The sequence below is a fragment of the Monodon monoceros genome, unplaced genomic scaffold (genome assembly GCF_005190385.1).
Source record: "Monodon monoceros isolate NGI ecotype Baffin Bay Population unplaced genomic scaffold, NGI_Narwhal_1 Super_Scaffold_5, whole genome shotgun sequence".
Lineage (NCBI taxonomy): Eukaryota > Metazoa > Chordata > Mammalia > Artiodactyla > Monodontidae > Monodon > Monodon monoceros.
Window position 1 is genome coordinate 64188168 of NW_021703782.1, and position 25880 is coordinate 64214047.

The 25880-nt window shown below is 38.5% G+C and overlaps 1 protein-coding gene across 6 annotated transcripts in view; it reads left to right on the forward strand.

Moving 5' to 3' along the window:
* The window catches only part of CUNH9orf135 (chromosome unknown C9orf135 homolog), a 239423-nt gene that overhangs the window by 37548 nt on the left and 175995 nt on the right, over positions 1-25880 (forward strand). For 5 of the 6 annotated variants that reach the window (XM_029203430.1, XM_029203432.1, XM_029203427.1 and 2 more), the window contains one exon: positions 21263-21371. Coding sequence is in view for 5 of the 6 variants with exons in the window: in XM_029203432.1 (XP_029059265.1) it covers positions 21263-21371 (109 nt within the window). In the remaining variant the exon portion in view is untranslated. Of the gene's footprint in view, positions 1-1769; positions 2084-21262; positions 21372-25880 lie in introns of those variants that run through there. The other variant, XM_029203433.1, reaches the window with a different exon arrangement.

The following is a 25880-nucleotide window of genomic DNA, read 5'->3' on the forward strand; positions in this document are numbered from 1 at the left end:
CATTTTCTTAGACTTCAAAGGCTGTCACCTTGGCTTAAGGAACTCTAAAATAACAAATTATGTTTGTTTTGTTTGTTTTCATACTATATTGCTACTTGGTGTGCTAAAGAGCTTTTAAATCTCAGCAGCACCAGAGAAAGGGCTTGGCTCTGAGTCAGATTGGCTACAGAGACCTGACATCTTGGTTGCACATATATTATGTTGCTATCACTTAAAGCATAAGTAAAATAAATACACTTTAAGCTTAAATAAAATAAAATAAACCGAAAGATAGTATGATGGTAATAATTTTGGAGTGACAGCAATGTGCTATGCTTTGGACAGAATTGAGCTTAACTTGGATCTTGTTTACCCTTTTAATTTCTATTTTTCTTTTCATTCTTTCAAGAAGAAAAGGGCTAAAATAGCTGTCAGCGCTCTACTAGCACTAAGCTGGTGACAGTGGGCTATTTATTTGGTTCTAAAAAACATGGCTTAACTGTAGCTGTCAGTAAAATAGGGACCTAAGCATACCACAGGTGCCCACACTGGGTACCACAGGTGCCCACACTGAGTACCACAGGCCACAAAAAAGCACTTAGTAGCTGTGTGTAATCAAATTTGTGAAATCTGATCCAGAAGAGCACTTCACTATCTATAGGAGTGCCATAATAAATCTTCTGTGAACTATAAAACCTATTTGTAATGTGAAATATCTCTTAATTTGTGTTTTTACGTTTGAATTTTTTGTGTAATGTGGCCTTCTTAAAGTAAGAAACTTCTGTAATTTATGGAAGCCCGGATAAATCTAAGGTAATCAAACATAATATTCATTCATTAGTTCACTGATGGTATGTATATATGGTATGTATATATTAAGCGCTATGCCAGGTCCGAGGGATGGCCATGATTAAGTTCACTAATGCCCTTAAGGTGCTCAGCTGAGGTTGGGGAGGAGAATTCTGATGTGCTAAATATTCTTTTCTTGGAAACTCAAAAGTGGAATAAGCACAAGATTTCCTGATGGCAATGCTGTAGATAATCTTTTTAAAATCTCCTTCTTGCATATAACTTACAAAACAATAATGTGATGAGTTTGTATTGTCACCACATATTAACTGTTAAATGTTAAGGCGAGAAGAATTTGGCAAATCTTGGGGAGCTGAATGCCCCAGAGCCCTAAACTGTACCTAGAGATTGAGTCTTTCAGCTATTACAGCCTGAAGGGACCTCTGATTCTTGTGTCCTTCTCAGCCCCCTCCACAATCCCATTCCCTCCCTCGTTTTTCAGAGGAAGAAATTCGTGCTCAGAAAGGTTGAGAGAACAGCTGAAACTGGAACCAGCCAAGCCTTTTTCATCCTCAAACTTTTTAGCTGATTTGCTAAACAATTCTGCTCCTCTTTCTTATTTAGAAAAGCTATATAGAAAAGACATATTTTATGGTTTGAGGGATGTTCTCTTGCTCCCTTTTAGTTAAATTTATATAACTTGTAAGCAGAAGGTGTGGTGGCAACAGATGATGAATGATAAAAAGAAACTTCCCCAAGGACAGCCGCAGTAGACCAGCTCCGGGCTCAGGTCCACTTAGTCCTCCTTAAGTGACCCAGCGCTCCCCCTTAACTCCGCCCACTCTGAGGAGTAGACTGTTAGGAGAGCGAAACTACAGATCCCAGGATGCAGTTGTCCCTCTCAACCTCTATATAGCCCGCTCGCTCCCCTCATTGCATTCTGGGAAGTGTAGTTTCTTTCTAGGCAGTATCTGCGTTCACTGTCTAGGAAACCAGGGCTTTTAGGCTTGAGAGATACGTCTTTCTACTGACCCCGCCCTTTACATTGACCCCGCCCCAGGTTGCTTAGGAGATGAGAGAAGCCGAATCTTGGGCTGTGTCGGCACAGGCAACAGGATAGGTGCAGAGAGAAATCCTCTGAGATCTGTAACAGGAGGGCAGCCATGGGGAGCTGTGACAGCTCCTGCCAGGGTTGGTGTAGCGGTAGGCAACACTGGTTTGAACTCGGACCCACGGACTTGATGGAGCGCAAGGGCTCCCTAACCCTCCGCTCCCATCACAAGAAATACTCGAAGCCAGTGCTGGTGTATTCCTGGTGAGCCAGCTCTCTTGCAGTTTCTAGGTGCTGGGAGAGGGAGAAGAAGGGAAGGGATGGGGGAGGAGAGGAAAGGAGAGTAAGAGAGAGAGGACAAGGGTGGAGAGGATAAAATAAACAGAAAAGAATGAGAAAAGAGGAAAAGAAAAGCAGAGAAAGAAAGAAAAAGATCATACAAGAGAGAGAACTGGGAGAGAAGAAAGAGAAAGGAAAGGGAAACATCTTCAAAGGAGAGATGGCCAGGGTCAGAGTGAGAGTAGGGGCAGGGAGGATGAGATAGGAAAGCCCTCCAAGAGCAGCTCCCTAGCACACATGGAGACCTGCTGCAGCCAGACCCTGTCTGCCAGAGGTCATAAATCACCCACACAGTGTAGGTGGAGGGTGTCTGCAGAGGCCTGGAACTCACGTTCTGAGACAAGTGCTTACTTACAAAAGGCAGGGTCTGTTAGGAGACCAAGGGCACAGGAGGAGGAGATGTCTGTTCAGAGGATGGCCTCCAGGACTGCCGTTTCTTGGGGGCAGTGAGGCACAATGAATGATTTGAAAGAGGTCCTTAAAATATTCCCTAGGCTACTAGGACTATTCTGGCCAGAGACTGCAGACCGGCATCCCTCACTGGGTAAACCAACAGACATAGTTTATTTGACATGCACTGTGTTTACATTTTTCTTTTAAATTAATTGCCCACATTTAAAACCAGGAGATTTCACGTGGAAATCTAGGATTGTGTCTTCTCTTGAAAATCTGGAAGGCTTGGCAACAGAGGATTTTATTCTTTCTGACAACTGTGAATGTACTGGAGCTGAACACTGGCTACTCCTTAAGATGAGTCTACTCCTCCTTTCTGTGGTAATTTCAGGTTCTTTCCTGGATTCAGGAAACATTTTATTTACTTCCTCTGCATTAGGCTTTGGGTTTGGAATTCACTTAGAGATTCTCCTGTTTATTAAATATTACAGTGACTGATAGTGAAACCATGACATTTAATTGGCAGAACAGTGGGGCCTTTTAGGGTATTTAGAATTCTATCCTTTGGGTCAATTTTCCTGGCTGTACTATTGACAGTAATTAGTTTTGGACTATTTGGAATATTCTGGGAAAGAGGAAGATTTGAAATGAAATCTCAAATCTTGTCTTCTTTATGCTTTCACCTTTGAAAGAAGATGAATGATTTTGACTCTAGCCCTAAGGCTAAGTCCTCCTTGATCCCATTCATTCATGTAATGTATAATATGTGAATCCTGTTGTTTCTGTCTTGCAAACTTTCTACAGCCTACTCACTTTCCCATGAACTCTCTCCCTTTTACTTCTCATCCCTAAAACCAACTCTCTGCCTATATTGAGCTCACTGTGAGAGGCTATATTAATTTAGAATAAAAATCTACATTGGGAAGCAGAAAATCCTCCTTTAACCTCATACAGGGCTTACCTCACAGCCCTCAAGCAAAACACTTAGCTCTTTCATGATTTTGTTACTCCATAAGGGTTTAGGTCATAATATAAATCACTGCCAGACATTACTGTTAAAGAGAAAGACCTTTTTCAAGTGGACAGTGCTTCTGCTCCCTTCTGTACTACCTTTGCTTTGAAAAGTTGCCTTGTGGACATCATAGACATCAATAGCAAAACCACAGAAGAATATAGATGAGAAGGAGATGAGGAACTTGGTAGGAGAGAAGGGTGGTGTAACACAAAGTCATTCTGGCCACTGCTGGAAATGTAGAGAGTTCTCATGCTGTTGGTTTTAGAAAGGTTTGGGGGCAGGAAGAAATAAATTCAACCCAACAAACATTTTTGTGTCATGCACTTTGTTGTGTGTTGGGGACACAGAGATGGATAAAGTGGATTCAGTGAGATAACTTGTATAAAGCATTTAATACCATGCCTTGCACATAGTAAGCAGTCAATAATATATGGTAACTAATATTTATTTAGGATAACATAATGGTTAAAATCTTGAGCTTTAAGTTTGAATACCAGCTCTGCAGCTTGTGATATAACAAGTGACATGACTGTTCTAGGCCTCTGTTTCTGCAACTGTAAAATGGGGGTGATAGGATTCTTGTAAGACTAAACAAGGTATTGTATGTGAAGTATCTTCTGACATATAGCCTGGCACATAGTAAGCACAGTAAAGGTTATATACATGTACTAGGACATGGTCACTGACCTCAACTAATTTCATAGGCCAGTAAAGAAAAACGTCAGTAAATTCAGTATAATCTGATTTGTGCAAAATAGAGATGAGTATAAGAGGCAAAAGTAACAGGAGGGGGAGGTTAGTGTGTATATGGTTTTCTGAGCAAGGTTTAGAAGGAAGAATAGGAGTTCCATAGGTATACAAAAGAGAACAGGCAAGTACAATGTAATAGTAAGAAGCAGCATCATAGGGAAATACAAAGAGTTCTTTATAGTTGGTAAATACAGTTGATCTCATTATCTGTAAATTCTGTATTTGCAAATTTATCTACTTGCAAAAATTTATATGGAACCCTACATCAATATTTGCAGCACTTTCATAGTCATTTATGGACATGTGCAGAGAGGCAAAAAATTTGAATCATCCCACACACATATTCTCAGTTGATGTCAGACACTCTGCCTTCTTGTTTCAGCTCCTCTTACTGTAAACAAGTATTCTTTTCATGGTCTATTTAGTGCCATGTTTTTTGCATTTTTTTTACCTTTTGTTGGTGATATCATTGTTCAGATGGCCCCCAAACATAGTGCTGAAGTGCTGTCTAGTGTTCCTAAATGCAAGAAGGCTGTGATGTGCCTTATGGAGAAAATATGAGCATTACATAAGCTTCATTCAGACATGAGTTACAGTGCTGTTGGCTGTGAATTCAGTGTTAGTGAGTCAACAAGATATATTAAACAAGATGTCTTTAAACAGAAGCACACATAAAACCGGGTCATGTATTAATTGGTTGTTGAAAGTGTGACCAGAGGCTCACAGGAACCTAATCTTGTATTTCCCCTAGGAGCAATGATTCAGTATTTGCTAATTGTTTGTGACTTTATAGAACATAACAACCTTGAATAATGAGAATCAGTTGTAAGATTTGAGAAGCACTTGCATTTCTCTGAGCTGGCTGTGCTACTGGCATCCTTGTTTTCCTTCTGTATTCAACCAGTCACCAAGGTCTGTCCTAGAAAACTGTGTAAAGTTCAAACTGTGTAAACTTCCAAATGAATAAATGTCATTGACCATTTTGTTTTTATGCATTCTGGTCATAATTGTTTGCTTTCTATTGACTTATTTTATTATATATTAAAATTTATTGAATTTTAACCTTTTATTAGTGGTTATTTAATCGATGAATGCCTACTATCTAAAATACACCGTTTGGGTGGCCTCCCAACTGAGTATTTGATCAGCAAAGGGACTGTGCCTATAGGTTTGCAAAATAGAATTTAACTGGGAGAAATTCTGAGGTACCTCTGCTTATACAGTAAACATTTGGATGATTCCTGTGTTACTCTTTATGTGGAATGTAATACCAGTCTGTTTGACTTCACTATACATATTAAAAACAGTTGTGTATAATAGACATGATAAAGTGAAATACCCAGAATGGTTGTTAAGAGATATTTCTGGTCCATTATTGGATAAGAGGTTGCCTAGGAACCTTGTCTTCCTTGTAGCTGGAGTGGTGGATAGAGAGCCATATTACCTGCATCACACCTTGATGCTTCTGAGTGAGAAAGGCCTTTTCTAGAAATTGTCTTTCTCTATTCATTCCTACAGCATTTATGGAGCTATATCATCAGATGTTTCCATCGGAAATTATGAGTCAAGGGGAAATTTTCTCTTGGGATATTTTCCCACTCACTGGAATAATGGAATACTAAGAACCAGAACAACTACATTTGCCCTTAATAAATTCTCTGGTGTAAGGCTAGTTCTTATTTATTTATTTATTTATTTATTTATTCTCATCTCTTCTACCTTGGCCAAATTGACATCTGTTAATAACTGATGAGCCAGAAAATTCGTTCGAGTTTCCATGAAACAGTTCACGCTCTGGTCTCCATGGTGACACTTAAGAGTTTTAAGGACTTAGCTTAATTTTATATATTTGTAATTTCAATTACTTCTCTCTCCTACGTAATCCCAAAATTAAAGAGCCTGGGCATTTTACTGTCCTCCCCCCACCCTGTCTGCATTATAGGAAGAAAACAGAAAGAGAAAGGGAAAAAAGGAAGTAAAATTAAAATCCGGTGATAATTGTGAGGTAGGGAACTTGATAGTTTTAAAGATTTTTACAGAAAATCATTTGGGCTGGAGAAAGAAATTAAAGAGCTTTCTATGATGCTCTTCAGACTTATACCCTATTGTGCTCTTTGAACAGGGAGTTCATATGTATTCAAGGTACTCCACATTCAGAGGAGAATCCAGTTTCAAGGCACTAGGATATCATTAGTATACTTATTAGAAAACAGAGATGAATTTTCTAATTTGCTGTATGTTCGTCCTGTAAATACAGCAGTTTTCTCAGGGACTAACCTGGAAGTATTTAGAGTCCTTCACACCACTAAGGACCAAGCTAGAGTTACATAGATCTTCTCTAGCCAGCAATCCCATCTTCTCACATCTCCAACGCACACTCAGGATAAAAAGGCAAAGAAAATAAGAAAGCCCTTTAGTAACCACATGTTGCAGCCTGCCTCTGTTGAAATCCATACATGCTTCCCCTTCCAGCAAGCCTCCATCCTTCTACTTTAACAACTTAAGCCCTCAATCGAAAGCTTTTAACTCTTATTTTGTGCATTTTAAATGTTTGATTATGTGGAAAGGCGAGAGAAGAGACTTTAAAGAAGCTTTTTTGGTTAGTAATGAGAAGTGAGAAGAGCAAGCCTTGGGGCAAAGGGTAAGAACACCGTGGGTGCTCAAATAATGTTTATCAAAGAAATTAACAAATGAATAGAGAGGAAGGACACACACACACAAACACAAAAGGCACTGCAGGCTGGGGGCCTCTTTTTTTATGCTTTAAGAAGACCCTGAGGTAAGGACTACAGGATAACGCAAATCTGTAATAAAGCCAGAGCTGATTTTCACAGCCCTGATCCTTTTTTAAAAAAATTTTATTGAAGTATAGTTGATTTACAATGTTGTGTTAATTTCTGCTGTACAGCAAAATGACTCAGTTATACATATATATATATTCTTTTTCAAATTCTTTTCCATTATAATTTATTACAGGATATTGAATATAGTTCCCTGTGCTACACAGTAGGACCTTGTTGTTTATCCATCCTATATATATTAGTTTGCATCTGCTAATCCCAAACTCCCAATCCTTCCTTCTCCCAGTGTCCTCTCCCTTGGCAACCACAAGTCTGTACTCTGTCTGTGAGTCCGTTTCTGTTTCATAGATATGTTCATTTGCGTCATATTTTAGAGTCCATGTATAAGGGATATCATATGGTATTTGTCTTTCTCTTTCTGACTTACTTGGCTTGGTATGATAATCTCTAGGTCCATCGATGTTTCTGCAAATGCACAGCCCTGATCCTGATACAACAGGATGACATTGAAGCATGTTTGGTCACCTCTGTATAGGTGAATTTAGAGGGGTATAAATCATTAGGCTTCCGATTAGAATGGTAAAGAATTTAAAAATGGGAGCTAAACTCATGTTCTTCCTAGATGCAGTACATGACTTACTAGAGACTGACAGGTACTTAGGAAATTTTGAGTTAAATAGGGACAAATGGTATTCACACTTTAAAGAGACATCTTAATTTCTTAACTCATACTTTAAAAAACATTGTAAATTATAATACTGTGTGACCATTTAAGATGATGTGATAGTAGACCAAAGACATGGAAATATATTTACTATCTGGTCAGTAGCAGAATTCGGAATTTGCATTCAAGTCAGATGCATATATAAAATTTGTTTTCTAAAACTGATCCTCATGGTTTTTCAACTGTTGGTTACCAGAGAAAAGTTCAAACATGCCAATTGAAGGGTTTCTCTGTCTCTTTGAGTTTAAACAGTTTGTTTTGGGTTAAAATAGTCTCTTTCAGAACAGTGCCCACTCTTCTGAATCCTACCTCATCCACCCTCTCCTTTTCCTAGTGGTGTGTGTGTGCATAAGGGACTGAAGTTATATGACATTTGGGAGATGGGGGAGTGAGGCTTCCAGATCTGCATGTGGGTCCTTGTTCTTGTTCACCTTATCCTTTATCCAACTTCTGTGCCTGCTGCTGGTGAACTTTTGACTAATCCACTTGGTTTGTTGAAGACCTGAGGTCCTGCTTTCAGACTCATTTCCATTTTGGCTCTCCTTAGGACTATAGATCCTTAAGTCATGCTCATCCTCTCCTGGTCCCTGACTTAGGCTGGTGGTAGCCACTGTGGTAGGGGCACCTCATCCCTGAACATGGTGGCCCCGTAGCTGGCCCACTGACACTCAATTCAGCTTTCATCAAATGCCCCGCAGAGAGGGTGTGCGTATGCTGTGGTTTGCCCAGTAGAGTTTACTCCCATTGGCCTGAGATTTATTAAAAGCCCTTCTCTCATTTTTTAAAGTGATCTTCTTTACAAAATAAATGATAGGGTCACCCTACTTATGCCGTGTTTGGGAGCTTCTGGATCTGGTTGTTAATAGAAGTTTGAGAAATTTAGACATTTTACTTCTTAGCAGGTCCTGACTTTCAAGAAAAACATCTCACTTAGGACTAAAAAATTTTATTGTTAGTCAGAAGTTAATCACCAGCACTTTATTTTTCTTCATATTCCTGGCAAAACAGTCCTATATCTTCCCAAGGCAAATGTAGATGCCTCTGATTTATTAGAACAAAGGTTATTTTAAAGAGTTAAGCAAAGAAAAGTGCAAAGATTAATATTTGAAAATATAATCTCACTTTAAGTAAATAAAAAAAGGAGCAGCATGTTATGAATTCTTTTGATAAAAATATATGTCTGTATGTATTGAAAAGAGACTGAAAGGATATTTACCATGTAACACAAAATATTTATTACTGGATGGTGGATTTATGGACTATTTGTCATTTTCTTTTTTCCTCTTTGCCACTTTTACATTTTCCATAACGAATGTGTATTATTTCAAGTAAAATTACTTGAAAACTTTGATGTCACTTTCTACAGCTCTTCCCCTGAAGCAAACATTCTCTAAATGATCAGGATTTAAACAGAATACTTCATCTCTTTCAGAGTCTGAGTCATTCTTCATGGTTTATTATGAGTCTTTTTTAAATATCTTTTTAATTGCTAGTTTATGTTGGGTAAAAAGGATGATGCTATTCACATTCATTTGGTTTAACCACGCTTTCATTCTTGTCTGTGTTCTATAATGGTAGATCCTATGCCATGGTTATTTTTAATCTAGTGCTACATTCTTATTCCTCAACATACACACATATCCACAAATGCTTTTGAATGTAGTAGTTTTGTGGGGGGGAGCACCTTATTTTCTATTTTTCAGGATGATGCAGGACATTCTACATCCTTTTGTCATGACTGTATTTTTCTTTCAATGCTATTCTCTTTAATGAAATCCCAACCAAATTCATTTTCTGAAAACCAGTGGTTATAAAGTTGTGCCTTGACCTTTTCGTGAGGTTTTGCTCAATTTAACTGGTGGCCAAAATAAAACAGCTTTACTTGCAAGATAACCCTTGCTCTGCAAGGCAGAGTATTGTAGGACAGGCATTTTCTCATGTGGGTGCACTTGGGTTAGGAAAGATCATTGCTGTATACAAGTACCTCTGCCTGAGCCAACTCCCTACGTGTCCTTGAGACCATCTCTCTCCTGGACAACGGGAGTCACCAGAGGCTTGTCATAATGCTACTGTAGTCTTCCTCACAGATAGTCACAAGTGCTTTTTCATCAGCTTTCTTTCTCTTACTGATGATCCTTTTCTAGGTAAGGATGTAAGGAGTGAAGGAGGAGGTAAGAAGAATGTGGGGCTTGGTGACATTTTGATAAGGAGAGTTTCAGTCTATGGACACAGGATACCCAGGCTCAGGGCTCAAGGTTTTCAATAGCACTAGAATTAGCACTGTCAGATAAACTTCTCTTAGTTGGCCTTGGAAGCCACCCCATTGGTACTATTTTCTGTGTGTACTGATCAGGCTTCTTTTGATTGCAATTGACAGATACCCGGCTTGCACTAGCCTAAGGAAGCAAGAAAATGAATTAGTTCATGATATTCATGGAATGGTTGATCACTAGATAAGAAGGAGGGCACGGGTGCAGCTTGACCTCAGGAACAACAGGCATAAGGGATGCTAGTGCATCTGGGTCTTGCTCATTTCTTCTCTCTCTTCCTCATTGTGTTTGCCTCATCTTATCATTGAAGACTATAGGAAACATGGCTGCTGTGGTTCAGGAATTTATAACTTACATCTTCATCCACCAAAAATGTTGTTTTTAAGGTATTTTCAGTTCTGAATTTAAAAATTCCAGGTCAGATGTCCATTTCTGGGCCAAGTATTTGTTTGGGGTCATCTGACTGGGCAAGATTTGGTGGAAAATGACAGCTTTCCAATAGCCATGGGGCAAAATGGACATATCCAGGAGAAAGAAGGAGAGCTAGGCTGATAATCCTATAGATATCTACTATATCCCATCCTATCCTATAGATATCTGCTATATCCTATAAAGAGCTACTACAGTGTAGAATGAATTCCAATTTCCAAATACCCAATTTTATAGCAAAAGTTTAAAATACGGAGTTGAGGAGACGGGAGTTGAGGAGGCTTGCTGGGCAATTACTATGCACTGTGATACGTGCTAGGATTGGGGTAAGCAGAGCTCTCTGGGGACATCCAAGAGGAGCACACAGACTATTAGACTGGAAAAGTTTTCTAGAGGAGGTTGTCCTAGCTCCTAGGATTCACATGAAGAACTAAAGATGGCACATTAGTTAGTTTTCAACTGAGGGCATTACTGTTCCTTCCCCTAGAGTGTTTGAAAATATGTGTGCATTTTTTATTGCACAATGACTGATAACTAGTGATGTCAAGTGTGTGATTGCAAGAATTGTGACTCCTATTCCTGGGGTGGCCACAGCATCTTAATAGCATTTATCCATCTATCTATATGATGCCCAAGTTACATATCCATAAACCTACAGTCATATGGGTAGGGACAACAGATATATGTTAGCTAGTTTGCATATGACCATTCAGAGCAAGGGTGTGATCAGCAAAGTCTCTGAAAGATCTTCACAGAAAAGGAATTCCCTACTCGTATAAGAATCCTGAGCTTTCAGAGCTCATTGGCACCTGCTCTCTTTGTAGGGGTGCATGCCAACAAAGCAACCAAATTTTCATTGCAGGCAATCTAGAGGTTAAGATATTGTGGGCTTCTACCTAGACCTTAAAATAATAAGTATGTGTGTTGTATGAATTAGAAGAATTTCATCTAGATAAATTACATTTTACTTACAGGAATTTTTTGGTATTTTAAAACAATCCTGTAATAAATATAAATAGTTGGGAAAGACCACTTCAGGTGTCTTCACTTCAGGTATACTCACTGTCAAAGTGAGTATAGTGAATGTAATGTGATTTATTATAAGTGTTATTGACGCCACCAATGCCTGTGTACCTCTGACAAGTGAGCAGCTCAAGGCAGTTCAAATGTCCTGCTAGACATTCAGGCACAGATAAGAAATTTCCTCCCACAGTAAAACCATCTGGGCCTAGTACTGTTTCAGGCGGTAGCTCTTTTTTCCTTTGACAGCTTCTCTATTTCTTCTTTGGAAATTGTGTGTTTAGACTTTTTGTCTCTACTGAGAACACTTGTAAATTGTTTTTTTTAGAAAGTTATGTGTGCTGTCTAGTTTTCCAAATATATTTGCATGGAGTTATGGAAAGTAGTCTTTAATGATTTAAAATGTTTTCTTCTTTTGATGGTTATATCCTATTTTTATTAAGATATAGTTTACATTCTATACTATCACCCTTTTAAAGTGTATAATTCAAAGGCTTTTAGTATATTCATGGAGTTGTACATCCATCAACACAATTGATTTTAGAACAGTTTTATTAACCTTAAAAGAAATCCTCCTCCCTTTGCCCTCGAGCCCTAGACAATCACTAATCTACTTCCTGTCTCTACAGATTGGCCTATTCTGGACATTTCATATGAATGGAGTCATATAATATATGTTCCTATGTATGGAATATTATTCTGTTTGTATCTCCCCCTGCCCTTTTCCTTGATTTTTTAGATAGGAGTTTGTCTATTTTGCTTACTTATTCGTTTATTCTGTTTTCTAACTTGTTTAATTTTGCTTTTATTTTTAATTATTCTATCATTCTGATTTCTTTTGGCTTACTTGTGCTTTTTAATATTTTTGAATTAGATATTTCACTTATTTATTTTCATTGTTTCTGTTCTATTGATATAAGTACTTAAAACTTGAATTTTTCTCTGGGTTCTACTTTAGCTACATCCTATGGATTCTTATAAGTGGTATTTCTATTTATTGGTATTTTTGAGAAATTCAACAATTTGTATTGATCTTTGATTAAAGAGTTGTTTGATAAAATGCTTACATATTTCCAGATTGAAGAAGGATCTCTTTTTAAATGTGTTATGAATTTCTAGTTTTATTGTATTACCATTTATATCTTTCAAACATATTGAAATATTTTTTCTTAATTTTTATGAAAGTTCCACGTGCACTTGAAGTTGTTTTCTTTAGGCAGGTCACCAAATATTGGTTTTACTCTTTCCACATGCAGACCAATTATGTTTACCCATTTACCCAAGGAAAATAACCCAAATTCTATCTAGTCATAGGTCAGAAGTCCAAGATCTCCATATGTTATGCTATTGTTTTTCTACCAAGTCTAGTGTGGCTCTACTTGGTTCAAAAATCTATAAAGCAGAAAATTTTTCTGCTTGGTCTCCATATAACCAATATAAAGTGGCGGGACAGAGACAAGATAACTGTAATAAGCACTCCGATTCAGAAAGAGGAAGGATGGAAAGGGCAGTCATTTGTCTATGGTCCTTAAATCCTGTCAGGCAGACATTGTTAGGGAGTCCTGCATTGGTGTCAGAAATGTTCTTTGCTTAGACCCTGATTCTGTTTTCTGGCAGCATACTTTTCCCATTGTTCTTTATGGTCCTTGGCTCTGCCCTGTGTATCATCTTTTCTTTTCCAATATTCTCTTTGACCACACCTGCAATGAATGTTGTAGAATATGCCCTTCTATGGGTTGTTTTGCTTTTTCAGTTCACCTTTTGTTCCCAGAAGTTTGGGGGCCAAAAGTTATTTTAAGTATTGAACAGTTAAAGGATTTTTAAATGCACACCCCTGGCTTACTTGGAAGTACAATTCTTTAAAGCTTAGGAAGTTTCTTACATGTTTGAAGCCAGTTAGTTCCAGCTGCTGGTAACCTCATTCTCAATTCTTTCTAGACAAAGTCCTCAGACTTGCTATATTTCTTTACTTTTTATCCTTGTAATACCTTGACTGTCACTTTGATACTATTGTAGTTACAGAAATCAGAAACCCTGGGAATATTTTTCTGACTCTCTCCTTAAGCATATGCTTGCTCCAATGCAACTTAACTCACTGGGAGGGTCTAACAATAGGATGAACTTTGCTGCCAGGCAAAGCTTTAATGGAACTTTGTCTTGAAAAAGTCTTTTTCAGTTTTCTCTCTTTTTGAGATCTCTCTGTTTGAGATCTAAAAGTTGTTGGCCCTTTTGACACTTCAAGGCTCAAAATTTCTGGAATCTCTCATTTCCTTCTATCTTCTTGTAAACAAGACAATTTCCTGAATTTATCTCTCTCTCTTTTTAAAATACTTTGGCAAAACCAATTATCAGTAGCTATTTGCATGAAGAACTAACAACTGTCTTCCAGTCTCTTTCCCAATCTCACTAGGTACCTGGTTTGACTCTGAACCTACTGAGGCTACCAAATGTTTGACCTCTCCAGCCTCTGATACCAGCTTCCTATAGTCTTTGCCTGGTCTTTAGCCAGTGCCATGTATTTTAGATTTTTGCTATAATAACACCTACCCCACTTCTGGTACTTATTTTTGTGTTAGAATAGGCTAGGCTTAATCTATGTTAACAAACAGCTCCAAAAATCTCAGTGGCCTAACACATAAAGATTTGCTTCCTGCTCACACAGAGTCTGCTTTAGGTTTTTGGTGGAGGGTAGGCACTCCTCCACATAGATACTCTGGGACTCAGGTTGATTGAGGCTCCACCATCTAGAAAGTCATCAATTGCTCTGGCAGGGGAAAAAAAGAGTTGAGAATTACATACGAGCTTTCACTGTCTTAGCCCAGAAATGACATATTTCATTTCTGCTCATTTTTATTTTATTGGCCAGAGCTAGTCACATGGCTTCACTAAATGCAAGGGAGCTGGGAATTTAACCTCTTATATTCCCAGTAAAAAGGAGAAATTGTATTGGCAAGCATAATATCTACCACATATGGAAGACTTCCTTGTAAAACTCCCCTCCTAGGTTAGCTCCAGGGCTAGACTTCAGTCCCTCTAGCCCCTGAAGCCATTGCCCCTGTGCAACATTAGCAAATATCCCAAAGGCATCAGCAGATTTGGTTTTTTAAAGTTCTATTTACCCCTTTGGTTACAGGCTTTCATCCAAAAATTGGCCTGGAAATTCCCCACTGGATTTTCAGCTCTTAAATACTTTTAATGTGTCAAAATGTAAATATATATATATTCTAGCATTTTCCATTGTTTTCAGTGAAAGAGTTTATCTGCATAACTATGGGAATGTAGTTTGGCTGGTGCTCTGAGAGCTCCTGCTTCTGGGCAATCTCACTACTGAGATTTCTTCCTATATCCTCTTTCTTGTCTCTGCTTCTTCCACTTGTCTTCAGCTGGATTTTGGCTGCTTAAAGTAACCCTTGCACATGATGTAATCTAGGGATTATACAATAACTTCGCTAAAAATTAGTTTTCTTTTAATTTTTCCATTTCCTTTGCTGCTTTTGAATGATTTCTAGGAAGAAATGGAAAAAGTGCTCATTTGTGTAGCTATGTTCATAATGGAAGACTGTTTTAACTATAGATACTATTTATGAAGAAAGTCTTTTTCATTTGTTTCTAGTGTGAATGAAATGAATTGCTTTGAAACTACAGAACCTTGTATTATCTACTCAGTATGCATTGCTCATGGATTCATGGAAATGTGCATTAAAATGGCCCTTAAGCTCACATAATATAATCATTTGATGTTATTCTAGAGTAATTAATTCAAATTATCTAAGCTGGTAATATTAAGACTATAGGGATAGGAGTTTATGCAGGTAATCAGGCATTTGTTTCTTGTTTTGCAGGGGCCAAATTGGTCTCCATGCCATTCATGCCAATATACTGTCAAGGTGTTCTTTGGATAACAGTAATTACTGTTATATAATACACTTTAAAAACCCGGTCTCTTTTTAGTCCTACTGTTCTACCACCCAGAGTGTCTATGGCCAGCCAATGTAAGCTGTTTCTGGAGTGGAGATCAAAGGAACAATAAGAAGTTTCCTAGGATCTTAAGATAATTGAGATCCAGTAATCAAAACATAGGGTAACAGAATGTCCCAATCCTGATTTGACCAGGACAATCCTGGTTTCACCACTCCCAGTGTACCTATTACCTAATTCCCCTCTCACAGTGTCCCAGGTGGGATAATCAATTATAGTGTCACCCCATTTAATACATGTTCCTCCAGCTGTTTTCAAAGTCATGTGTTTGGCAGTTAATCATACTGACAACATTTATTTAACGTTTCAACTGTTAAGATAGACAGGCTCCCATGCTGTATTCCTCTTGTTTACTCCCAATATTCTCCATAGGGCTTCCTGTTTTTGAAGAGTTTCTTATGAAAAAAAATTCATAATAATGATGGGTCTTATTTACATGCCATTCAATATATGTTGAGTGAAGAAAATAACTTCACTTACCTGTCTCGGTCAAATATTTTTCTTTTGAGTGCAGTTTAGGTTTCAAATTGTGTGGTTTCATAGTTGTAGATGCACAAATTGCATACAGCATGAGACACATTGAAAAACAGTGTCCCTCTTCATAAGTCTGAAATGTCACCATTTCTCCCAAGGACGTAAGATTTTCTTTATGACTCCTGCAAATACACCCAAAAGTCTTCATTTGTCAGTTTGATAAATGTGCCGCCAAATAGCACTATCTTGGCATATAAATCATTTGCCTGTGAAATTTTTAAAGAGGATTGTCAAATATTTCTTTGTAGTCTTTGATTCTATTGGTTTTAATGCTTCTAATGTGTCAGGAAATATAGCTGACTCTCTGGGGTAATTTTCTCTTAAAGTCCTAGATAGCAGACGATTATAAAACCTAATGGAAAAGGTATCTTTCTCTTCTCATTTGGCTTAGATTTACATCAGAAAATAACAATAGCTGACACAGTAGTTGTGAACTACATTAATAATTCTAAAATTTAAAATTAATATATTCTGCCATCTGGAGTCTTAACTAAACATAATTTTTTTTTTTTTTTTTTGTGGTACGCGTGCTTCTCACTGTTGTGGCCTCTCCTGTTGCGGAGCACAGGCTCCGGACGCGCAGGGTCAGCGGCCATGGCTTACGGGTCCAGCCGCTCTGTGGCATGTGGGATCTTCCCAGACCGGGACACAAAGCCGTGTCCCCTGCATCGGCAGGCGGACTCTCAACCACTGCGCCACCAGGGAAGCTCAACTAAACATAATTTTAACATCTTTGAAATTCACAAAGAAAATGCGTCTCTTGTCAAGTAACCAGAAACCAGAATTCAGCTCGATTTTCATTGTTCACATATCAGATATTGCTCGGATCCACACCCCCTTTGCAATCAGTGTCATGCATATGTATGCTGAGAGTTTTCCCATTCAGCAAGCAGATTTATAATTCCTCTAGAGACAAGTTTTTGTTGCAAAGAACTAGCATCTCTATATGCATAATCACTCCTTTTTTATGTGTGCTTTTGTAGAGTACACTGGGATACTCTTTATTTTTATGGACACATTTGAAAGCCATTGCTTTCAGCATTTATATTAAGGTGACAGTAACAAAACGTAAGAAATTCAATCAATCAATCATTTAAGATTTAATAAGCATTTACAACGTGTTAGTCTTTGTTAGGCACTGAGATCACAAAGATGAGTAAAAAGTGATCCCTGTGTCTAAACGTTCTTAGTCTAATGAAAAGGAAGATTCATTAATGGACAATTATTTTAAAATGTGAAAGGTGGAGAAGTGATAAAGATAATGGTTTCTTTGCAAATCCCCACTTTGCTTCCCCCACTTAGTCATGGGACCACAGAAACTGTAGAGAGTAGCTTGGTCTCCTCTTCTGCAAGGATAATCCTGTGGTCTAACCCCACCTGTCCTCCTCTGGGAACTGGACCACGATGGCTTGGGGCAGCCTGAGGGGAGCTGCAGATCCCTATCTGAGTATGCTCTGGAGTTGTTTGTTTAGTCCTGCAACTCACTTAAGGATTTATATGTGTTCAGTCAAGGGGAACTTACAGATTTGATTTGATGTGAAATCATCCAACTCTTATGGTAGGAAACTCAAGCTCCCAAAGGACCCCAGATACAGATCCAGAAAGTGCTTTTCACAAGGCTTTACGTGGGACTATGTTAGGCTGGAGAAGACAGGAAATTCAGGATCTAGAGTGTTCAGGTGATTGTAGGATGGGTGGTGGGGAGTTGTCTAGAATGGGACCTGCTCATGCTATCTTTGCCCTACTAGATTCTATTGACCTTAATCCTCTCTGAATCAGTCCAAGTGGCATTTTTGACAGCAGGGTCCTGGTTCCAAGCTCCTTTTTATACAGTTGACAGGTCTGATCCTGTCCTGTCAGCCTTTGCCCCATTTGTAATTCTATTCATATTCATACTATTTCTCCCACAGTAGGGTAGAGAAAGCAAATTTCCTTTCTTGTAATTAAGGATGTCTTACGTAAAGATTTCTCGTATAAAGAAATAGCCACAGCATTTAGCTTTGGGCTTGATAGAGCAAAGTCCTCAGCAGTAGCAAGGCTGATTGTCAAGGAAGATTCTGGCCCTGCTGGTAGGAGGTCCTGGAGGCTCTCCTCCCAGCAAGAATGTCAGCCTGTGTCTGCACACCTGACATCAAAAACACAGCTCTCCCTTCAGTTAGTAGCACAGAATACCTATATTCAAGCTGCTTTAGCCTTGAACTGACTGCTGCTGTCAAATTCATGTCTGGGGAAAATTAATATCTGCAGATCCAGTCTGTAGACTAGACCAGTGCTGGTCAATAATGACCTTTTTTACTAATCCAAAGTGATGTACAAACTGTAAAGACAGCGTAACAATGTAGCAAGGTTTTCATATAGCTAAATTTATTCAGCTTAAAAGACTCTAAGATTGTTTTTACTTATCTTTGGTGTTAAAAGTCTCCTTATTAAAGGTGATAGATAATTATTTTATTTTTAATGTTCCTGTCAAGACAAAATGTTGGCAATTTTAGGTTGGTTTTACAAATTTAAGTGTAAAGTTTTGCTACTCCATGAAATGCTAAGGTTTGGGAACCACTGATCTAAGAATCTGGTACACAGTCATTCTCTAGAGCTTTCTCAACCTTGGTACTTTTGACATTTTGGATCAGATATTTCTTTGTTGTGGTGGGCTGTCCTGTGCACTGTAGGATGTTTAGCAGCATTGCTGGCCTCCACCCACTAGGTGCCAGCAACAACCCATCCCACCCAGATGCAACAACTAAAAATGTCTCCAGACACTGGCAAACTCTCAGGGTGGATTGTAATGGTATATAGGTGGGGTCTGTTATCAATAAGTTTGAAAGTTACTGTTCTAGAGACATTGTAAATTTTATATCATTATATTCATTATTTTCCCATAAAGAATTTTTATTGCAGTAAATGAGAAGTCATGGCAACCATAAATAAATGCAGGTAGCAAGGCAAACAAGGCTATATAAAATGTATATACATATATATATATATATATATATAAATAACACCTAGATTATTTTTATTTTTATATATATATATATATATATATTTGTCTTACAAAGATGCTATAAAACTTAATTGGTATTGACAAAGTATTTAAGAATACCCAACAAAGCATATTTTAGATAGACACAATATTATTACATATAATAATATTTGCATTTTTATGTCACTTTTCACTTGAGACTCTCAATCAATTGATTTGTCCTCAATGTATGATTCTCAGTTCATCTCGGGGAAACTGAGGCACAAGCCAGTGTTCAACTGACATAATAAAGTCAGGGAATAATTAGCCCTCCCGTTTCCTTTATAATACACTAATCATTTTTACTGTTATTATATGTAGCAAATACATATTTAGGATATAGTAAATATATGTTTTATATTTTAACATTTTTTATATATTTTATAATTTTTTAAACATGTATGTTTATTTTTGCTAGGCTGGCAGCCTCTGTGAAGTAGGGACAGGTCTTCAGCTGTGTATCTCTCAGAGCCTGCAGGCTGTGGGCACATCATTTGTGGGCAGCTAGCAGGCATTAGGGAATGCCAACTGCATTAGCTCAGTCCTCCAAAGTTTCATTATAGATTCATGTTTTAATGCTGGGCTTTTGGCTGTTATCTGAGATTGTGGTAAGAAAAGGAACATAACTGAATTTTTTGTAATAATCTAGTTATAATACAACTTAAAATACATGATGGGCTAATCAGGCTGCATTCTGACTTTCACGGACACTAATTATCTTTGCCTTCAATAAAAAAAAGTTTAAAATGATAATTTATGACTGCTTTGGTATAAAGATGGATATAATTCAAACTGGATTATATTCTTTTTTTTCTGATTTAAAAATGATTAAAACACTCTCCTGGGCCCCTAAAAGTATCACAAGCCCTGGGCACTGTGCCTACAGTGCCTAAAAAAGAGGTGGGGGAGTACCATGGACATATATACACTACCAAATGTAAAATAGATAGCTAGTGGGAAGCAGCCACATAGCACAGGGAAATCAGCTCGGTGCTTTGTGACCACCTAGAGGGGTGGGATAGGGAGGGTGGGAGGGAGACTCAAGAGAGAGGAGATATGGGGATATATGTATATGTACAGCTGATTCACTTTGTTATACAGCAGAAACTAACACACCACTGTAAAGCAATTATACTCCAATAAAGATGTTTAAAAAAAAAAAAAAAAAGAGGTGGGCCCTGGAAATAATACATTGAAATGTTAACTGGTGCTTTGCCCCTTCGTTCCTATGCTCCTAGGGAGGTGTTCTGGTTTTATTACCTCAGGGAAGAATGACCCAGCAGGCAGCAAAAGAGCCAAATTCTTGGCTTTGGAGTTCAAAAGCTTAGGTTTTAGGATTACACCATAGATTTGGAAGAACAGATGAAGAGCTGGGCTGCCCTCTCCCACAGTAGATGAATAGTTCATGGACTGAAGATGGAGGAGGCCAGAGAAGTTGAGAGCATGTGGATTTGTCTGGTATTTAAGAATACCCAACAAAGCATATTTTAGATAGACACAATATTATTACACATATGTCTTATTTTAGACATGTCTTATTTTAGAATTTATTCCGAAAATAGCTACTTCGGTTGTGGGCCACTTCACCTCCTTTTTCCTTTCCTATCCCCAAATCCCTCCTTTATTATTATCCAACCACCCTTTCAGTCAAGACGTTCAGAATATTTTTTTCCTCTTTCTTCTACATGTTTTAAGAACTGTTTTTCCTTTAGACCCTCTTTCGGAGCAGGAAGCACTGTTATAAATCCATATGAGTAAATATTTTGCTCTCGTTTTGAAAAAAAATTGTAATTAAAATTCATGGTAGAAAAATTTCTAAAGTGGTAAGTTGCCTTTCTAATATACTACATGTCTTATTTTAGAATTTATTTCAGTAACGAATCTACATTATTAAGATTCACTTCATTGGAGTCACTGAATAATTACTGTGTTGGATAAGTATTGTTTTCGTGATACTATTAGTTTTATCACATGTGCTAAATTGTTTTTAGGAAGTAGCCTCAGCATTACTTGAAAAGAGATGGGAAATACCTGTCCCAAATCCAGTAAATTTATTATTAGAACAAGGTCACAAATATAGTAAATTTTCATTGCATAATTTTTACAACATTCAAATGCAATACCTGATAAATAAGCTTTATCCCTTAACAGATTCTAATTTTTTTCTTAAGGCACCGTGACAGAGAAACTTATCCCAAAGATTATGATATAGAGGGTCCTGAAGAAGTAAAAAAACTGTGTAATTCAACATATTGGCGACTTGGAACCAACGAACCCCCAGTAAGTAGTAGCTACTAATTTCTTTAAGTCCAGAATCTTCCTCCTAGTAAAACATGAAAACGTAGAGGGAGGAGCACTTTGTCAGTGCTCCTCTTAGCTGTGTTAGTAACTTAGGCAGGTGACCTAGCCACTGTGTGCTTCAGTGACCTTACCTGTAAAATGGGTGCACTTCATAAGGTTATTGGAAAATTAAGTAAAATAAAGCAAAGAAGTGCTTAACTCAAGACCACATAGAAAGTACTCAAGAAATTATTATTATTGTTATGATGCTGTTGCTGCAGCTGCAACATCTTGCTAGATGTCTCCTCTAACCTTCACCATCACCCTGTGAAGTAGGTATTATTATCTCTGTTTTACAACTGGGGAGAATCTCCTAGAGGTTAAGTGGTTTACTCAAAGTCACCCAGCCAGGGAGTGGAAGAGTGAGAATCTGAACCCATCTCTTTGGGTTTCAGGTCTTTTGTACTTGTCTTAAGGGGATGGAATTGTGAGTAATTTAAGCATGCTGTTATTATTCTCATAACATTTGTACAGCTAAGTTACAAAAGGAGTATCCATTGCATAGGTACTTCCTATTTGAATTGCTGTGGGTTACTCCTTGGCTATTTAGGTGTCTGCTCAATCAGTGTGCAGGAACTCAACTCCCTAAAGAGTCCCAAATTGTGTCCTACAATGTCAAGAGTTTTGGGACTAGTTGAAGATTCAATTCAACCTTATAGGATGGCCTTGGGGCCTGAAGAGCTGGTAATTTGACAAGGATGGATGTGAATGTGTTGAGAAGACTGTGTTTGTATATCATATTCTGCCCCCAAAAGGTTGGGCTACTTTGAAAAAGGGTAAGCCTAGGAAGATCCATAATTCTACTTTGGGAATGGTTCTAGAAAATTCTGTGTTCTCCAGGGTGATGGGAATGAATTAGCTTAGCAGAGTCCATGCTGTTTCCTCCCTTTCTGTTATAGTTTACCATAGACAAGAACAATAAGGATAACCTGAAAAATGGGAATATATTATAAAAATACGGCTGCCTGGATGTGGAACGAGGACACTTACAGGAACCAAGGTGGCTCTAAAGCAAGGCATTCTCTCTGTCTCTCTCTCTCTTCTCTCTATCTGACACACACACAATCTCTCTTGGCGTCTCTGTTTCTCTCTGCTCTGTTCTCCTCTTGTCCCACAGCTTAAATCTCAGGGGCATTCTGATGGTTTCCTCAGTTTCAACCCTGCCCTGTTGCCTTTGCACCAGGCTGCCTGATTGGTCATTAGCCAGCACATTGATGGAGCTCTAGAGGCCAATGCCCAACTCAGAAAATAACCACTCTGCCCTGCTCTCCCAAACCCAGCTTACCCTTGCTTTCTTGAGCATGGTGAGGACAAGAACAAGTTGGGCAAGGCAGGCATTGCCTGGCATGCACTTAGCATCTTTGACTCTTAAAAACATTTATTTTTGATAAGTGAAAATCTTCTTGGTCTCTGGATTGTGGGAGGAAGTGAGATGAAGTGAAATATGAGGTGTAGGAACCTCAAATATTCATTCCTTATATTCCATGCATTGTAGCAGTTAAGCCTTAGTTTAATAGAGGATGTACAAATAATATTTACCTTCTTTATGACTTTCGTTCATAGTCATTGAAACCTTGTCGTTCCTCTACCAGGTTTACAGTGTGCATTAGATAGGAATGTTACTGAACCAAACTTGGGTCTGCTTCCCAACATTCAGCAAAGCCAAAATTCAGTTTGAAAATAGAGACAGGATTTTGAAAAAGGTGTGCTGTAAGTCTCATCTGCAAACCCCCTTGGGTTCCTCGTGAAGTTATAGATAAGAGGCTCTGGTGATCTGACTGAAGCAGCAGAGCAGAAAGAGAGGAACTAGCTACATATACATGAGTGGTGGGGCAAGGATAAGTGAGTATTCAGGCCCAGATGTGGCTTTGGGGGATCAGATATGGGCCATGTAAAAGAGAAAGATGACAGGGAGCCATTTTAGAGCCTGCCCAAGAGCACCTCATGTAGGGATGGAAGAGGGATCGACTGTATTCCTATGGGCTAAGACAGGACATTTAAGTGCAGAAATTGGCATCCTGCATCACAGAACATACCATTGAATGTTCCCAGAAAGGCTCTCAGCTTCTATTAGAACACCCTAAGAAAGTCAGCTTTGAACGTCCTTCAGTACCAGAGAGGGTCAGACACAGACACGCCCAGAGGAAACCAAAACAAGATTACATGGCCACTTTTCCTGCATTTGCTTCTCTCCTTCCTCATGTCCCCTCACCCTCATCTTAAACGCTCAAGGAGCCAGAATGAGGTGGTGTATAAGGAAGAAGTCCAACGCGGACAATTGGGAAGAAGCCAACTGAAGTAGACCAGACTAAAACATGCCCAAGGTGGAGGAATGAGAATCTTTCATTTTAAATGAAGTTTTGGCTAGTACATGGGACTGGGCATTTTACTTACCTCAAAAAGGCTCTTCTTGAGACAGAAGTAGCAAGAAGGTTTTTATCAATATATTATCTGAGAGTGACCAGAAAAGTCCTGGAGTCTGTCCTATATTTCATCAAAGAGCATAAAAAAGAATAAGCCCCTCCAAGTAACTATGAATGGGCAGCGATGGAAGAAGAATAAATTTGTTTTCTAATTGTACCTACTTACAAGTCCCACTTGTTCAATGAGCCAGTTGCCCATTTGTGTGTAAAATAGAAGTCTGTTCACATCTCTCTATCCCTTTCCTTTACTTTAGTTTCCTTCATGACACTTCAATGACTGGACATACTTAAGACTTTTTAGTTGTTAATTGTCTTTCTCCCCCTACTAGAATACAAGCTTCATTTGGTCTGTTTTGTTCTCTGCTGTATCTCCTGTTCCCAGAATGGTGTCTGACACATAGTTGGTGCTCAATAAATATTTGTGGAAGGAAGAAGGGAAAGAAGACTGTATTTAACAAACACGTATTGAGGTCCTGTTATTTTGTTAAGTGCTGGGATAAGAAATGTATGCCAAGTTACCATGCTGAGTGCTGGGGTAAGAAACATAATTCAAAGCAAGGTCGCTGTACATCAGGAATTCACAGGCTTATGTGGTTAATGGGTACCTACAACCACAGTGGCAGTGTGCATGATGGATGATAAGATACGGAGAAATAAGGATGCTGTGAGGGGCACTTGAACTGAAATGGATTGATGGGAGGGTCAAGGATGACTTCCTAGGGAATTCCCTGGCGGTCCAGTGGTTAGGACTCTGTGCTTTCACTGCCGAGGACCTGGGTTCACTCCCTGGTTGAGGAACTAAGATCCCACAAGCTGAGTGGTGGTACAGCCAAAAAAAAAAAAAAGATGGCTTCCTAGTGGAGGTGACCACCGTGAAGCTCCTGAGGTGAATGCTTAAAGGAGCCATCTGTTGGTGGAATCTGGAAACATACTACCTAAGTTTCAGTAGTGGCATAATCGAATTCCTACCCCAGTGGCCTCTCTGGCTTCAGGAGGCTGAGTGGGGCCATGGATTCACAGCAAAGCAGTAATTTAATTCAAGCCACTGGAGTTTCTCTGATTGTCTTATTCGTCCACGTGATTATAGGAAATAGTGTTTTAAATTCCAATATTTTATTTCGGTATTTTATTTGGACTTTATTGAGGTACTACTTAGCTATAACAGAGTGAGTCCCATGCAAAATAAATGATCAAGAGTACTTCTATCATTGTTTCTTCATTTGTAAAGTTCCTCACCCAAGGACCCTCACGGCACTACCAAAGGCCCTGTCACAATGACTTACGTAAGACCACTTCTGAGGAAGTGCTGCATGTTGAATCCCATAAACTCAGAAGGACTAAATACAGGGCAGATTTGATGCTGTGTCATAGAAGGTGAGAAATTTTAGATATAAAGGAACAAAGAGGAACTTGAGAAATTTCATTAAACAGATTTTTCTTATACAGCTAATGGATCAATGCCAAGGCATTTTTGGAACTAACAGGACAACACTGATGAGCAAATTAGGCTAGTATTAGTTTTAACAGCATCACAGTCACTTTGGACTTAAAAATGACAAATAAATGAAAAAAGTGTGCTAAAAGTATACAAATGTGTGCTAACATTCATTTTATGAGTAGATGAATACCTAAGTAGGTCTCAAATATGAGCTGTTCTAGTGGATGAAAATACAACATTTAAAAATTAGTGACCCTAGCAGGACAGGAATATAGACACAGACATAGAAAATGGACGTGAGGACACAGGGAGGGGGAAGGGTAAGCTGGGACGAAGTGAGAGAGTGGCATTGACATATATACACTACCAAATGTAAAATAGATAGCTAGTGGGAAGCAGACCAATAGCACAGGGAGATCAGCTTGGTGCTTTGTGTCCACCTAGAGGGGTGGGAGGGAGGGAGACGCAAGAGGGAAGAGACATGGGAACATATGTATATGTATAACTGATTCACTTTGTTATAAAGCAGCAACTAACACACCATTGTAAAGCAATTATACTCCAACAGAGATGTTAAAAAAATAAAAA